This window comes from Tinamus guttatus, unplaced genomic scaffold (assembly GCF_059628265.1).
Source record: "Tinamus guttatus ecotype Peru unplaced genomic scaffold, ASM5962826v1 Tinamus_guttatus_pri_ptg000369l, whole genome shotgun sequence".
Classification (NCBI taxonomy): Eukaryota; Metazoa; Chordata; class Aves; order Tinamiformes; family Tinamidae; genus Tinamus; species Tinamus guttatus.
In genome coordinates, this window is record NW_028288903.1 from 14,095 (window position 1) to 32,265 (window position 18,171).

The following is an 18,171-nucleotide window of genomic DNA, read 5'->3' on the forward strand; positions in this document are numbered from 1 at the left end:
GACAACCAGGCTTTCCTGCTGCCTGCCCGCCACCCGCCCACTAGCAATGGGGGTGGGATCCTCCACTGAAGCAGCCTGTTCCCTGTAGCGCTCCAGCACAGGAGATCACACACTCCTCCAAGTGTGTCAACACCAGCTCTTGGCCACCTCAGAGTTCCACAAAAACCAAGAGCTTTTCTTCAAAAGTCAAAGAGCCTGATACAAGGTTGTGACCTGTTAAACACTCACTACTCCAGGTGAGAACCTGAGTTGCTATTAATGCCAGACGGGGTAATCACTTTGCAATATGGACGGTCATTTATTTATTGTTTTATCATGACACATAAAATGCTATGGCTGCAATATCAAAATATGGTGTCATTTATAAAATACCAGTATTATTAATGCGGTGGTAAGATACTGTTAACATTTACAGAGAAGTGTACAATACTTTCAAAGTCTTGCCTAATGGTTTCCTCCTGTGACAAAACACCCTGGCAAGTATATGATGGAAGGAATACGGTGTCTACTTATCACCATAGTAATTATTTATTACTATGATTTTTTTCTTCCCTTATTACTGAGTGGCCTATATGGATATGAATAATTGCTCCTGAATCTAATTCTTTTGGATATGGCAGATAGGTTGCTTGCTTTTACAGTATGTGTCAGAATAAAAGAGAAGGATCTGAAAAATAAACAGATGGCATTTTCTTACAAAATGAGATGAAAAAATAAAACAATATAAATGGAACTTTCAAGTGTTTCTTTTTTATATTTAAAGCTCTCCTTTCAACATACTGTATTTACACATTCTTAAATAATCATTCTGTACCTTTGATTTTCTGTTTCATCTTTGGAAACAAATAGAGTAATAACTCACTATAAGTGTGTGCAAATAGAAAATATATAAATATCTTTGAGGCCCATGTCATAAAAAGGTGGTCTCAGAATTGTCACTTTTACAATTGTCAGCTGGAATCCCTTTCGTTTTGTCCTGGAAGTTGTTTGCACTCTGTTCTTTCAAGCCTTTGAAGTCTACTTGCAAAGAAGAGCCAAGCACAGACATACTGTCCTGTGATTCATTTTGTAAACTACTAGGTGGCACTTGTAAAACTGCTCCGGAGCGACTGAAGAGTGGAGTTGATGTGATCCACTTCAGCAAACTGAAGTCTGCTTGATGGGCTGCCGAGCTCCACGGAAATGCTGTTTCGACCGGCAGCGCCTCCACCTTGAAAGTGCTGTGGGTCATTTCATGAAATCCCACAGACCTTCCCGGACTACTTGCTGCTGAGGAGTCTTTGTTTTCCCCATAGAGCAGAGCACCTTGGGGAGAAGCAGCCACAGTCTGGTCTGTTGTATGTTCTGCCCTTTCTGGCTCTGGGAAAGCAGACTCGCTTCTTTGATGAGATGCTGGTAAAGGGCTGCTTTGGTTATAAGCTGTATAAAAACCGCTAGCATTTGAGCCAAGGTTTAGCGAGAAGCTATCTGCAAAGGGCTGTGTCTGAGGAGTTATTTCCCTTTTGACATTCAACTTGGTCAGAAGCTGGGTGCGAATCTCCGGGGGCAATTTACTCAACTGGCGTCCGAGCTGAAGCTGAGTTGGGAACAGTGTCCCTTGAAGGGTTCTGTACAGAAATCTGCAAGAAAAGAATGTGCATGTGAAAAGAACAAAAGACAGAAGTACCCAAGATATCATTAAGAGAAAATATCCAAGGAAAAGGTACAACATAAGAAAATAGAGTTTTGTGTGCTTTTCTTATGTTTGACGAAAGACAGATTGCAGATAGAAAAGCTCTAAATGCTCTGGCAATAGTTTAATGAATAGCAAGCATTATAATAAATCTGTCCACTTATGATTACATATGCTCTTTCATCTTTCCTGAAATACACTGAAAGTTAGTGGGGATCAGTCTGTATGTAGAGTGAGGCTCCTACATCTGTAAGTCCACAACACACTATCAGAACATCTGTACTATGCACTGTTATGGAGGAAGGCTTGAATCTGAAAGTATCATGGAAGACTTCACAGGGCAGCAGAATGAACCTGTCAGCTGACCACCTTCTCCAAAATCCCTGCACGGCCAGGAAAGTAGATGAACAATCTATCATTATCCCACTCCTGTGGTCTGTGCCCACGATATGTGATCTATTCCTGTGGTCAGAAGCATAGAATAGGTTAGACAGCCTGGCTTTACATGAACAATGACTGAAAGAAACTGCTTGGTTGGTCAAGTAAAAAGAGAGGGAAAAGAACAAGAAACATTTCTTGCCCTCCCCACTTGTTTGTGTGCACTGCTGTCATATGGAAGAAAGATATGAAAGATGATACAATACCTGGGCAGCAATGCAACGACTGGCGATATAATGCAAGTGAAATAGAACATAGGGTCTCCCATCAGCCTTTGCATAGTCCAATAGGGATTGGAAGGAGGGTGGCATATTGGGCAGGATGCATTGTAAACCAGAGCCACAAAGAAAAACAGAAGAATACTGAAGATGCAAGATGACCAGTGGAGAAATGTCTAGAACAAACAAAACATGAAGATTAATGATTCTTTATTTTCTGCGAGATTTGCTGTAGTTACAAAGTAATAGTTATTAACTTCTGGAAACAAATTCATTAACACGAAAGCATTTGCAGCCTTGTATTTTCAGAAATTCTTATTAAGAGGCAGTGAATACAAATTGAAACACAGGAAGTTCCACCTCAATGTGAGGAAGAAATTCTTTCCTGTGAGGGTGACAGAGCCCTGGAACAGGCTGCCCAGAGAGGTTGTGGAGTCTCCTTCTCTGGAGATCTTCCAAACCCGCCTGGATGCCACCCTGTGCCACGTGCTCTGGGTGTCCCTGCTGGAGCAGGGGGGTTGGACTAGATGATCTCTAGAGGTCCCTTCCAGCCTCAACCATTCTGCGATTCTGTGTGATTCTGCGACATGCACAAAATTACAAAGCTGTTTGCAGGTCTCAGCTTAAAATCCTTTTCATGTTTGTTCATGATGCTTGACAAAAATAGAATGGGCTGAGTGAATGAAACAAGCATGTTGTGTTTTTAAAGAATGGCACTCAGAAAAAAGCTAGGATAGGCCACCAAATTTTTGTATAGTCTTTCAAGACCCTTACCCAAGTTTTTGTTTCAATAGCCAAATGTAGTATGATGGTGAAAAGAGCTACTGTGGTGATGGGAGTTCCCCAGGAGAAAATGTCCACCGCTGAATCATAATAAGTCTGTAAAGAAAAAGTTAGAATTTAGTTAGTACAAGCTCTGTTACCAGTTCTGCTCCAAATGCTTGAAATAAAAGACTGTCTTAAGCCAAACACTTACGAAATAAGGGATGAAGAAGCAAACCAGGCTTTGATACATAGCATCAATCATGTTCATCCAGAACATGTGTGGTTGGTACTCCTGTCACACAAAAAACAAAAAAGATATTTTTCAGGACTCGTGCAAACAACTTCACTCCTTTGCCAATCGGTTAGTTCTCTCTGGGTTGAAGTGTGAAGCAAGTCCCTCTCTTCAGGGTGCAGAATCTTCTGCTGATTTGCTCCCCTCACTCTAGGTATAATCTGATGCTGACACTCAGATCAGCAGGAATTTACAAAGGCTGAACTTTATGCACTGCAGTCAGACCACTGATTTCTGGAGGAGCTATTTGAGGTGTAAACACGAGCAAGTGCTTTCTACATCGTGTACAAAGAAACACAGAGTATTTATTCACAAGAGAGAAAACAGAAAATGCACAGACTTAGAAAAGAAGATCCCCAATGATCTTTAGTGATAATTTACACCTCAGTGTGTGATACATAGGGTAGATCTCCAACCACTGGGCTCTACACATTCTCCAACCATTGAATCTAAAGCAGGATTTGGGGGAATTAAAAATGCCTTTTTAGATAAGGACTCTGAAAAAAATCTCACCAGACTTCAAACAAGCTTAAATGATCCCTAGCCCTGACTCTGGGAAGTAATTCTGCTGTGAACCTGAGAGACTTCTCTCCAGCTTGCCAGCTGGAGAAAGGCACCCAAAACCTTCTAGCAAGCCTAAACTGTGACAAGATTTCTGTCACCTTAAGAAAGACATGAATATTACGGATGTTTGAAGTGGAACTTTAAACAGTGGAACAGAAAAACAGATATAAAAAAAAGAAAAAAAAAACAACAGCTGGATGAAAAAGAGAGAATTTGGACTAAAACACTAAGAATAAGCCATACGAAAATTTTCCTTCCACGGCGTTGCCTAGGAATGCCATTAGGTGGGTAGCCTACCAAAAGCAGGTATACATTTGGAGGCAAATGACAGTCAGTGCCTCCTCTCAGACGATACACTTTTAAGAAAGATGTTTACTCGGAAGTAATTATTAGATATGAATTGTTTTGTAGTTGCAATCATCAGAAATGGTTTGGCTTGAATCCCTTCTGCAATTCCTTCAGTCTTTGCATAATCTAAGCAGATGGGGCCAAGGTGTTTTCAACAAAAGCCTTCTGAACCTGCGATTTGCTGATGGTTAATTCCCTCAGAGCTGAAGTATGTCAACCTCTGTGCTTACTCCTAAACACATCTTTCTCGTTTGCCTGTTTGCAAAGGGTTAGGACCTGATGTTTTGAGTTGGTAACTACTGTAAGGTTATTCTGTGAATATCTGCACTAGTCTACAATGTATAATTTGATTTACTTCTGTGGTTGGTTGTGAGGCTTAGACAACAAGATAGCCACACAGTTTTGACTGAAAGCATCCAGATCCCCTCTTTTATATATTTTAGAATATAACTTTTTTTTTAAGTGTCCTTTTGACATGTAGATACTTAGATGAAAAAATTCATGAAATAACAATAGTTACTTCTCAGACTTCCTTTTTTTTATTAGTCATCCATACTTTGGAAGCAAGTTGAGTTTTCAATTGAAAATGATGTTATTTAGGAAAAAAAAAAACAAAACCCGTAAGTTTTTACCTCCATATTCTGGCCACTTTTGTAGAGCTGAGGTACAGCAATTAACATGTCAGCTGGCACGTCTTTATCCAGCACACCAGTAATCAGTTGTGGAAGAGAAGAGAATAGTAAATTAAAGAAGATGAGATACCACTGATCAACCATTGATGAGCCAGAGAATCCGCAGTAGAACTGGTACCAGAAGAGAAGGGCCACAAACATCTGAAACAAAACCAGCAAGGCTGTAAGTATAATTTTTCTGGAATTTAACACAAAGGCATTATGTTCTGATATCATTCAGATTGCAGCTTCTGCAAGGACTTATCTGCGAACTCTGAGCACATGAACAATCCTTCTGAAGATGCCTAGCCTTTAACACACTCTTCTGGATGAAAAGTTCACTTAACTAAGCTATAGATGGCACACTTGGAAGCCTCTGCACCACCAGAACCTCAGATATCCTGAGTCTGGGCTGGCATCACAAGAAATTAGCTTTCAATTCAAGTGGAACTCTAAGATACAATTTAGCTCACAACAAAAAACTTTCCAAACCACTGCTGATCACTAGGTATGTATGACCACAGCACTTATACTGCTGTCATAAGAATAACCATTTCCACGATAATATCTTCTGCTGTCTTGAGATGTTTCAGGTGCTCAGCTGATCTGCAAATGGTAAATGCAGAGCTTTTTCAAGACTGTCATTAGACTAGCAATAGCAAGGGAGGTGAAACTGTAATGTCTAACAAAATTTTGCTTAAATATTCTGATATTTGTGCTTCAAATTTCAGCAAATGAGTAGTGCTCTAAAGATTCCTCAGTCCTCCCGTCTTCTCACACGAATAAAGAAACCAGTTACATATGTATCAGAACAAAAATTCATGTACTTTGGCTAGAATCAGCCAACTAGGAATGAAATCTCTAACTCATTTCTTACAACATGACTGCAGCCTGTAAAACCTAGAGTTTGGGAGGGTTCAAAAGAGGTGCTGAACTCATCTGTAACAGGGGATTTGCCATAGAAGAGGGACACTTGCTTGGGGAAGGGAGCAAATGACCAAGATGTGGTCCTCCTAAAACTGTAATTCATAGTATTCTTTGTAAAGTGATAAACACTAAATGGAAGTCTACTAGAAAAACCTCAGAGGTGCTCAGAGGTATCACCTATTTAACCATGAAGAAGGGAAATTACATGGCCTCTCATTTCTCTGTTTTATATTCCGTTCCTCAAAGCTCTTAAGAAGCTGGCATATATTAACCCTTTATCACCTTCAGATAGACAAAACAAAATCTAGATATGTTCTATCAGTACCCTAAAATGCCTGTGAAACTTATCCATGAGAGAAGAAAGCTACAGTTTGCTTAGTCAGGGAAAACTGTTAAGGGGCAAGGAAACACATCTTGTGAAGCAAAATTGCCACAAATAAGAGGGTCAGTCCTGTTGTATATATAGCAAAGAAGAATATATATATGTGGAGTCAATGTTTGTGTATTATGTTTAAGTAGTTTCTATACCAGGAGTAATGTACGTCCCACTGTTTTTGAATAAATTAACCTGTTAAAAGCTAAATGGCAGCACTTGCTAAAGGATCACCTCTGAAAGCACTCCTGTGAAGAAATGTATTTTAAGAGAAATACCTTGCTCATCCTAGGTAGGATTCTTTGTTCAAAACAAGTTTGAGTTAACGGAGCTTCCCATCCAAACAGCAGTTGGCTGGATGATGGCAATTACATTTTGATATTGAATAGACTTTGAAATTTATTTCCTTTCCACACCCAAAATACAACAAAACTTCCTGAGTATTTTCTCAAAATGGAATTGGAATTATATATGGATTTGGACACTTTCTGTCATCAGAAATAGCAAAAAGCCAGCTAATCTTGGGCCTCAGAAAATTTCCCATTTAGAACATTACTAAAATTAACATGTCTCAGTGAAACACTTTGGCTTTTACAAAAATGTGTATATTGATGAAAATAGAGTTAGTTGAAAACTTTCCATCTAACCTTTCTACCATCCCTAGAATGGGCCTCAGCAGTGCTGTCAGAGAAGGCTGTGCATATAAATGACATTTTAGTAACCAAGCTGAAATCAGTTTATTGTTTTTCCTCTGAAATTTTATTTGGGGTTAAACAAAACGTTGAATTTGACTCCAAATATAATGTTTCCTTTTGTTTTCATGCGTCACCTCTCTGGAAAACAATCAAATCAAATCAAATTTAATGTAAGATGCTTGTTTTGTCATACATTTCTTTTTTTAAAAAAAGATTTCCTTTTATTTTTCCCAGATGAGACTATTTTCTGAATTCGGCTCCAAAGAGAATTTCTCAGTAACTAAGGTGTTAGTCAATAAACGTCCAGTGATCCCTTACACAGGTAATGCATAAAGGGAGAGAATCAGTACATAAGTAGAAGTTTGTGTATATTAGTCCCCTTTTTACCAAGCTCAGTTATTTCCAGTCATGCTATGTTTTAAGTTATGTTTTTATTTTTATTATCCCATCCAAGCCAAACATCTTCTTGAACAAGTCAGCTGAGTTCCCAAATGACTTTTGCAGCTTCTGGAGTTAAACTCTGAGTTACGTAGGTTGTATTGGAGAATGGAAAATGTCATTATATGAACAAATGGGGAAAAAACCCTGACAAAGTAGAAAATTTGCAGAACATATGCAGTATAGCTATCTCAGCTCTATGGACAATCATCCAGAATAGTCTCCTTGCAAAAAGATCAGGTGCTCCATTTCACATTTTTGAATATTCTTTTTGGAAGGCAGCCACCGTGTCAGACAAATTCATGGCTATAGACTGCACACTCCACTACCGTTTTAGAGTCAGTTGCAACAAGTGTTGCTCATAAAGCTCTGGAGTCTGCAAAAACACAGCCAAAGACAGATTCTTCAGTTATATGCTAGCCTTAAGGCAGCAGTTTCTGAAAATGTCTTACCATGCAATCAAGGGAAGTTATATCAAAGGAAAATTTTATATCAAAGATTTTATATCAAATATTTTATATCAAAGGAAGATTTTATAACAATGTAAATGTATAAAAACATCTCTGTCCACTGCTGGAATGCCTTATGTGTACTTCTGTGCCTTAATCTTTAATCTTTTTTTTTTTCCTTCAAGTAAGATGTCTCTGAATATATTTCTTGGAGGTTCAAGAGATTTAGTATTGTGAAGCCAAAGGGTATCTTGGAAGCATAAGGAATTCGAGTTCAAGATCATTCAGGATCAAGCCTTAAAACTCACGTCTTCAAACACCAGCAGGTACTGTGGTTTCTATAGGTGGTCCTCCACTCACAGCAGCATTACTGAAATCTGCCTGCTATTCTAAACTGCTTACTATTCAGGAAGGAATTCAGACTTTGCAAGCCCCTTTTGTGCCTGGGAGGGTGCTTGCATACACTTTTCTGATCAGACCAGAGAAGGTATTGTACCATACTTGTGTCAATACAAAGCTGGTTTATTTATTCTTTAGCTTCCTTAAGTTGATAATGTTTTGAACAAACCACAGCCTTTTTTTCTGAAAAAATAATTATCTTCAGATTCAGATCATGCAGAGACTACTCAGACAAAGAGAATTTACATCAAAAAGTTACCACGGACTAAAACATTGAGGTTTGGATGGAATCTGGAAAGCAACTTTCACAAAAATAAAAGCTTGCAAGGTTATCTTGCAAGATTTGATAGAGAGGAGGAAATCCATTCTCCCATTTGATGGTTCACACATTACATGTTACCCTCTGCAGCACACAGAGGTTTGAGAGTTCTTTTCCCTGCTTCTCCATATCCCTTGCTCCCAAGGTGACTTGTAGGTGTTTAGAGTGTGTAAGTCTCTATACTTGCCAGTGACTCCTACACGGTCGATAGAATTCTTGGTTGTTGTGCTAGTTTTCAATCATCTCTGTTACTATATGAGTAATGCACAGGGACTTTGCTGGACCAATGTGTTGAACTTCTACTGGCCCAGTGCCCAGTACTGAACAATTCCTGTTTCACATACCGGGGAGGAAATGCAGACCCTCAGACTGTTCTTTACCACAGTGTGCTTCCCTTCTAATGCATTAATTTGGTTAGTTGGGAGTAAGATAAATCAATAAAATTTTCCAAATCTCTGCATCTGAGAAACACAGAGGATTCAAAGTATCTCAGGTCACTGAGGAAAATGCACAGTGATTCATAACCGATTGCAAGACAGGGTCAGTAAGAGAAAACACGCCCAACTGCTACTTTGGACCAGGGCTGGATAGCCTTGGCATTAAAGACTCCTGTGTCTCGCCAGCTAAATTTCTGCAACACTGCTCTATAAAGAAACTTTTCTTAAGCAGTGCTTGTTATTTCTTTTACCTAATTCGCACATTCAGCAGCACACTGGAGCTGTTATGGAGTGGGGTCTGTATTTCTGCAAATGGCAGCCAGCTGTCTTTCAACTCTGCAAATTTCTTTGCAGCTTATTTATAAACCGTTTGAAGGCTGACCTAATGCTCACTTAGCACAAAATAAACCCTGGAAACATGTGGCGCCACAAAGCTGCCAAGTCAAACACTTACTGCATTTTTGTAGAAGAAATACAGCACCATGTTGGCAAGTCGGGAATAACACCAGTGTCCGTGAACAAGCAAGAGCTTCTCCAAATGCCGGAACCTTGGGATTGCAAAGTCACTTGCCATGACCGCCTTCAATGAAAAAAGAATTGGGATCATTATTGCAAGGCGCCCCTTTCAATAGCAGCAATGAATCTAGTCCTCCTCTCATCTCAGTGTAAGTATTAAGTCAATGGAAGCTGTGGTGAAGATTAGCCACATCCATCATGGAGCATCTGAAATGCATCTACTGCTTTGCAACACCCATAAGCTGCCCTACATAACATGTAAGAAAACCCAGTCCTTGCCCGAGGGAGATCTCAGACTACATCCTGGATGGTGACAAAGGACAGGAACATGAGAGGTGGGAGAAAGGCAGTGTTCCAGCTGCACGAGCAGGAAGGTTCAGGGTATATGTGTGAACATTTGTGCCTGTAAAATTATCCTCTGTAAAACTAAAGGGTTACTGTTGGGACAAACTGCACTTTCAAAGTAAAAATTGAATGAGAATCATACAATCATAGAATGCTTAAGGCTGGAAGGGACCTCTAGAGGTCATCTAGTCCAACCCCCCTGCACACGCAGGGTCTCCTAGAGCACGTGGCACAGGACTGCGTCTAAGCATATTGGGTTTTGAAGATCTCCAAAGGAGAAGAGGATGATTAAGTGGTTGCATCTTAACTGCTCGACTTCTAAAAGGCAAAACAATACAAATATTAGTTTTCATTAACATCTGAAAACCTGGCTCATGAAGTTTACTTGGTCTTCCTACCAGTCCCTTATTTTGAGGAATTTTTAAAATCACATGTTGTCTAAAACTGTCTATGAAATATCATGCCAGATGAGACTCTTCTGGGACTGTGCAGCCTGTCAAATCAAATAGACAAACAATTCAAAAAAATTCTGTCTACATCTGACTAAAATTCAAGGCACTATAAAATTAGATGAAAATTTCTTGTAAAGAATGACTGTAAAGAATGATAGTTGTTTCATGAGCCTGCATATCGCTAGGATCATATTAAGATTTCATGTTATATCTTTATATATTTCTTGGTATTACCTTTCTTCTCACACTTCAACAGGGTATCATAAAAGGTGAATTATCTCCAAAGCACCAATGTCTTCTTCCTACTCTACAGAGTCTATTTTGGGTGTATTTTAGAACAAAATGATATCTTTCCTTTTAATTCTTTCTACATCCTTTTCCTGGTAAATCACTAAAATGTTTTCGTTTTCCCAAATATGTGCTCTCAGAAACTACTAAGATAAAATGTAAATGATATGCAAGATGAACAAATCCAATATAATTAAAGCAAAATATGTACATAAGCACAACAGGACACTTTTTAATAGGTTGACCCACCCTGGGATTTCCCTGTATAGAACAGTCTGTTTTGTCTTGCAGACATATCGTTATCTTGCATTTTGAGGAAAGATGTGCACCATCTGCTTCCTCTCCTTCACTAAATCTCATTCTGATCCAGTGCTGAGATAAAACTATAACTGTCCTTTCATTTTTGTATTTCTGTCACATTACTTTGCAACACACTGAAAAGTGTGTTTTTTCTTAAAATCCATTTTGATTAGAGAAAAATGGAAAGATAATGTCATTCAATTACATCTGCTGTTTTTTTCATCTCAGAATATCCTCTTGATTTTTACATTTTTACTTTTCGTCTTTTTATTTTCACAAAGAAGTGTGATTAATCCTCCCCATGCTTCTCCCTTCATAGAAGCAAAGTAAGTCAGACAATATTGCCATCTTAGACACCTAAATGCTCAATGATTTTGAGTACCTGCACATGTAAGATACTGCCAGATGTTTATACTAAAAAGGCCTGCATGGTTCCTTACGAGGTTGGAGTAAAGGAAAGGATTTATAAACATTTTCCACTCTCTTGAACCTTGATTTAGGGGGAAAAAAAGGATTAATGGGCATATAGTTTTCAGATTTGAATACACCACAAAAGCCAAGGGCATTTGAAAATTAGCTATTGGAATTGTATGATCTAGACTGAAAGTGGAATAACGGTGACAGGAGTTAAAAACTGCTGTGAGCATTACAGCTCTACATCAGGAAGAAAAGTGAAATGATAATACTGAATAAAGTTCAAACCAAGGGGTCAGGGATGGATATATATAAATATATATATTTGAGTTGATTGATAAGCTTGGAGATGACCCCACAAATATAAGTCTCTCTGGGTTCTCTGCTGCCTGGACTGCTTTCAGGTTGACATTGCAGAAGTTATGTGAAGCTCTCAGAGCCTTGTGAAAACTATGTAATAACAAATGCTGTATCAGCTTAATCCAAGACTTTCGTTTTTCCTGCTCTCTCCATCCATCCAAGTCAGACTTACAGGGACTATGGCTGGGATGCCATACACACAGTGAACATTGGAATACTTCTGCAGTAGCTTTTCCTATCTGATTTATATCCGTTACCTAGTTTGAGGAAGTATTTTCAATGGGTGGCTGGCCTGAAATCTGCCTGAATAACACCAATGGACGTACAATTGCAGCGGAGATTGCTTTGATGCCACCCACTGGTTGAGTAGAGAATGAGGAGGGAAAAGAGCCTAAGAGCTCCGCTGGGTCAGGCTGAAGCCCATCTTTCCCAGGACCTAGCCTCCAACAGTGGCCAGAGAGGATGCTTTGGGAGGAGTATGTGGATATGAAAACCACCTACTGACTTTTCTCCAGAGTGCTGTCCTAGCACTCTGGGGGATCCGCCTCTCAGGAAATTCATACAGGCAGCATCCCAGTTCATGGCTTGGTTAGATTTTTATGCCCTGTATTTGTATTCTTAATCTAGTTAGATTATATCTTTCACAAAGCTCTATGGAGTAAAGTTTTACAGCCAACACGTGCACTTAGTGAGGAAGGTTTCTCTTTGCTTTCGAACAAAACATCCATCCAGAACTGCAAAAAATGCAACGTGGGTTACCCACTGGTAACTCTTAGGAGCATGTTCATCAGATCATGTCCTCAGGCTGGAAACACTTTTTATCTTATCTGAAGGGCTTTTCATTGTACTCATGCTCAGCTACTTCATTTTCTCATGCAACCTATTAGAAGGTTAAGTTGTGGAAGGCAGTTATCATCACCCTCCTTCTCTGCAGCTTATTGCCACTTCCACTGCTGGCACTGCACCTTCACTGAACGAGCAGTAAGGGAAGCAGAGGTGGCATTCAGAGCACTGGATAGCTTTGTTATACACCCTACGCACACACATCCTCCCTGTGATCTTCTTACACAGTGGCAAATGCAGTAATCACAGGCTTAATATACCAAAAAGACTACTAGGAAAGTCCCTCCATCTTGCTATTCCCCGTGGCAGGAAAATGGGAGAAAAACAAAATGTGGAAGAGTGCTGTAGGGAGCAGTGGCTCTGCAAAGATCTGCATATTTCTCTTTTTTCACTGATCTGCTGTCAGAGCAGGCTGTCTGGGTGAGTGAGACGTGTGGGTGCCTGGGCTAAGGAACACTATGGAGAATAGCTGCTGCAATTGGATGGGCTTGTGCAGCTCTTCCACAGGAGAAGTATAACAGAGCAGTGCAGGAGACAGGAAAGGACAGAACCAGAAGAAGGTGGATCTTCACTTTTTATATAAATAATAGACAGCGAAGCCTTTTTTTTCCTCCTCAGAAACAGTATTTAATAAATGATTTCTTAAATCATATTTCTTAGAGGGGATCTGGCAAACTGAATTTTCTGAGGAGGCAGTACCAAATTTAAGCTCACCACTAAATTGCAAGCTCAAGCTCAAGGTGTTCTTATGAAGTGTAACTGTCTGTCCTCAGCATAACTTCCGCTGGCTATCCAAGTGTAGCTTGATCAAGCTGACTTCTGGGAAGTGCTTATCCCGTCCTTTGCAAGAGAATACATATCAATAAAACAAACAAACAAAAATTACCTGCATGCCCTCTTGCCCGGAGATCCCCACGCCAACATCTGCCACTTGGATCATACTGACATCATTAGCACCATCACCTAGAGATACCAAGATACAGTTTTGTTTGACGCTAGCATACCAGAACAGCTAGTGGCAGCAAAGCAAAGGAAAACCAGTGTTGGGTGCATATAGGAAGGGAGAGGTGGAGTTGGAAAAGATCCATGTTTGGAACATTCAAAGCTCAGCAAAGCTGCCAGGACATTCTGATCTTTGTAGATTTTTATATCATGGCAAGCAAAAGTAAGCCAAGCATCTCTCTTTTAAGTAAGTCCTAAAATGAAAGTGTCAGACCTGAAGTGCACTAACACAAAACATTCTGTGTGCAAAAACGAGCAGAAAAACTTTCTGCTTTCCTACTTGCAATCAGGTATGATTAAGAGTGAAACGTGCAAGGGGACCTAAAGCGTCAGGATGTCTACACAAACAAAAAAAATCAAATGAATTCTTGACTTTGCCTGACCAGTCTGAGCTCCCCAATACACCACCACAGCTAGATTTAATAGCAGTGGTTGCACAGTCACTATCCCTTGCTCTGTCTCATATAATGATATCACAAGTGATAGGTAATTTGGAAAGAATACCAGAATGGGACACGTATTAGCTTTACAACTGGTGTACCAGTGGAAACTGAAACTGTAGTATCTGATGACAACACACTGAGCCCAAAGTGCAGTGGCTGAGAATGCATACACATCGCACGGCACCTCCTCTGCCGCTGGCACATATAAGTGGTATCCACTTATGTGACAAAGCCAACCAATCTGTGACTTAAACACTGCCTCCAGTTAGCTCCTGTTGGTTAAAAGTGAAGATGGGACAACCTGGATTTTAGGTAAGAGCAGGAGCTTGAATTCAGCTCACAGGCTCAAGCTACTCAGAAAGAATGAAAACATAAGCTTCCCCATCTATCTCTACTGGTGTTTTTAAGCACAGTGGATAATTCAAGATAGCCAAGCGGACTTTTTTTGCAACACAGGCAAATGATTATTTCATGATCTGTCAAAGGTATATATTCAGCATGAGTAAGGCAGATCTGAGTGAGATTTAATGTAGTGAGCATAAGGATTATTACAATGAGCATACACTTGGTGATGTGGATGTCACTGCTGTTTGGCACTCACAGTGTGTACTTTGGGATTCTGATGGGCAGATCTAACCCATGTGTCACTGTGTCTTCACTGCTATCATTAACCAAGATAGGTAATGGAAACTAGGGTGTTTGTGACAGTATATGCTATCGCTGTATCTTTTAAGATGACACAAACATAAACCTAAGAAGAAGAGCTGTTTGACTTTTCTCATGTAAAAAGCTTGGAGATATGGAAGATGCTGCTGGATTTAAAGTAGGACGACTGACAAAATCTCTCCTCTGCCAACCAAATCAGACCAGGTATGAGATGACAACACTCACAAACCATTCTCCATACAGACAAGGCCAAGTCACGTCCTGTGCTGTATGGCTTACTTGTGATGAAAAATGCAGGACCTTGAGTTTAATCATGACTGGCTGAAATGACACTGAAAACAGTTTTGTCCTGAGTAATACGCTGATTACAAGATAAAATTTTGCATAGTATCATCTTACTCAGTTCTTCACAGCAGTGTTTGAACATGCCTAAACCACACTGCACAGCTTGGCCCCCAGAACCTCAGTTCTCTAAGAGGGAAATCCAAATATTACGTTGGAGTTCCATATCTTTTGAATAAAAATGCTAGACTCATCAGAAAACTTAATCCGAAACATTTTCAAGCAAAATCAGAAGCTATTTGCATTGTGAGGCAGCTGGAAGGATCCCTTTGCAAGCGAAAAGAAAATGAAATTCTCAAGACAAAATATACATGAAGGCAAGCTAATTTAAACTCAGATACCTACCTATTGCCAAGGTCATTGCTTTGAGTTTGTCTCTGACTAGTTTCACTACCATGCTCTTCTGAAGTGGGGTAGAACGACAACACAGTACTGAACGGCATCGCTTGGCTAGAGCAAGAAATTTATCTTCTAGAGTAGGTTCCAGTGCATAAGCTAGAGTCCTTCCATCAATCACTAGGCCCAAGCTGGAAAGCACAGGGGAAGAAGGTGGATAGAGAGGGGTGAACCCAACAGTCATGTTTCCAGTAGCTTCGTCTATTGTGTTGTTTGAAAATTTAGACTCTACGCATTGCAGACACTGTTCCAGCAAGATAGCACATGTTTCCTGAAAAAGAAATCCAAAATAAATATGGTTGAGTGGAAGGAACATATATCTGAACTTTTGTTTGCTGTACATTTTAGGTATAAGCAATACTGGGAATGTGGCATATGTAGTGCACTAGAACAGTTTCAATTTCTAATACAGTTTTCTTCTATTCCCTCTAAAGCCACTTAATTCTTGTTGCAGAAGATACACCACCAAGGGTACATGAAAGGCTTAAAATCTAATTCCTCTTTAGCATGCATTATTTTATGCTAAACTAATTTCTTTTAGCTCCTTCTCGGAATAACAGTGCAAGGAAATGATATAATCAGTATCAATACCAAGTTAAATATGGCGAGGAGCACCATGCAAACGCCTACAACTCAAATCAAATACTTATGCATTGTTTAAAGGCCACTTAAAGATTATTCAAGGAGAATTTAATGTATTTTTCCTAGACATATTCAACTGAAAGATGCTATTGCTAATGTCTGAACATTCAATATAAAATAATATATTGGTCTTACGGCAAAATATGACAAAAAAGAAAATAACATGAAAAAAATCAATTTACCATTTCAGTTGATATATTCAAGAAGGAAAAATGCTCATATCTTTTCTTCCTTTTACAAAGGAATGGGAGCTGGATGCTGTTGGCCTACCTCTCCTCTGCTGATCTGGAGTCCAATTTTATCACCCCATTAAAGGACTACAGCACTATCAGTCTGGTTCCTTGTATGTTTGACCATATCAGTAAAGTCTTTGTGATTGTCTGCTTGCAACAAGTTGAGCACAGGAAAGATCAGTAATTCAAAAGAGTTAGAAGAGGTCTGTTAGGAAGCAAGGCCTTACTGTAGATGTGGTTTTCAGACTCACAGTGCTAGTTCTGAGATTTAAGTATTGCTTTTATCTCCAGAGAAAAAGTCATCTGAGAAAACATGAATGACTGAGTTATCTAAATACTAAAATTCAGTGGTTTAAAATAAAGCATAAATTCTCAATAGGTAGTCAATTGTTTTCTTCCTCAAGACATGTTTAATAGCACGTTGCTTTTAGAGACTCAGTGGTGCCAATAAATGGAACTAGGGAAGCTTTTTCAGAATGCATACCAAAGAAAGGCATTTATGCTGTTACGGCATATTTTCATTCACGGTGAGGCCCACTACCCAAACATGTCTTCAAAAGCTTTATGATGCATGACTCTATGAGCTAACAGCATTAATTCATTGTAAAGTATTTAAAGACATGTCCTACCTGAAAATTACGGATGAAGCAGGAAAAAAGAGAAGAGGGAAAGGAAAAAAGCCATCAAACTTCCGATTGTACAAGTAGAAAATAAAGAAAAGCTAGTTCACAAGTAGACTTAATTATAGCATTGGATTTGCTTACTGGTGATTCAGCATTCAAAGTGATGATTTCCTCATCATGATCTAGTAGCTTGCAGGCATAAGCAATATTAACAGCTGTTTCTTGCTTGTCTCCAGTAAGAACCCAAATCTGCAACCCAGCTTTGCGTAAGTTTGCAATGGTTTCTGGAACACCATCCTGTAAACGGTCTTCAATGCCAGTTGCACCTAAAGACAGAAAAAGCAAATTAGTCTATATTAAATGCAACAGTGCATTAGGCTCCAAGCAGAAACCTTCTTCCTGCCTTGCTGCTGCTTTTGGTTCTTACAGGACATTGGTTGCCAAATGAGATGGGGATAGAAAATAAATCTTAAATCCGTTGTCCATGATATGAAAGTAAAGTGTGGCTGTTCAGGTTTCCAATGTATCTTGCTACTAGTACCTCTGTAACACACTGAATATCTTTCCTATGCTCTAATAATCCACTGAAGGAGACAAAATATTCAAATACTACAGCAAAAGCAGTTCAGGACGAAGTTCATTGTCACCACAGATATATCTGTACTCCCCTGAGTTTCAGATAGGCTTAATGTGAGCAAATGTAACTTCTCATTACTAGGTAGCTTGAAGATGAAAGGCCTGCAAATTACCTGGGAAACATCAGGAAAAGCAAAGTAAACTTCTTTCATCCATTTATTATTCCTATGGTTGTTTTTTGAAGAAAAACATTTTAGCAATAATCTGAGCACCACTCATGTAGGTGGAAAAATATTCTTACTGCAAATACCATGGAAGCTCTCATCCAAACAATGTGCTAAGTAAAAGATATTCCTTTTCCAGACACACTCTTTTATTCCCACAAGCTAATAATAAGCGATCACTGCAAGACACAAATCACAGTGTGAGGTTTCTGGGGAATGATTCCCAACAGAACAGGTAGTTTACTTTTGTCTAGAGCTCATTTTCATTTGTCCAGCAGCGGTTAGTTCCACCTCAGGTATTTTTTTCAGAGTGCAGTCAGAGTCAACATGCACATCCACAGTGGCATCTCCCTGATTAACGTGCTCAGGTGAAGCCACCTCATGCTTCCCTTTAAGACAGAGGAGAGAAAGTGGTGCTTCTAGTGCGTGATTCATCTAATCTTAAAGCAGGTATCTAAGATCAAATAAATTGACTTTTCTCTCTCTCTCCACTGGTTATAC

At 39.4% G+C, this 18,171-nt stretch overlaps 1 protein-coding gene across 1 annotated transcript in view; it reads right to left on the reverse strand.

The window, feature by feature from the left end:
* Positions 1-278: 278 nt before the first annotated feature.
* LOC104567912 (phospholipid-transporting ATPase VA) overlaps positions 279-18,171 on the reverse strand; it is a 108,904-nt gene continuing 91,011 nt past the window's right edge. The window contains 9 exon segments of the mRNA XM_010214771.2: positions 279-1,619; positions 2,317-2,504; positions 3,103-3,207; positions 3,305-3,385; positions 4,930-5,130; positions 9,460-9,585; positions 13,410-13,486; positions 15,322-15,643; positions 17,012-17,196. Of these exon segments, the coding sequence (XP_010213073.2) occupies positions 911-1,619; positions 2,317-2,504; positions 3,103-3,207; positions 3,305-3,385; positions 4,930-5,130; positions 9,460-9,585; positions 13,410-13,486; positions 15,322-15,643; positions 17,012-17,196 (1,994 nt within the window). The 3' untranslated portion in view covers positions 279-910.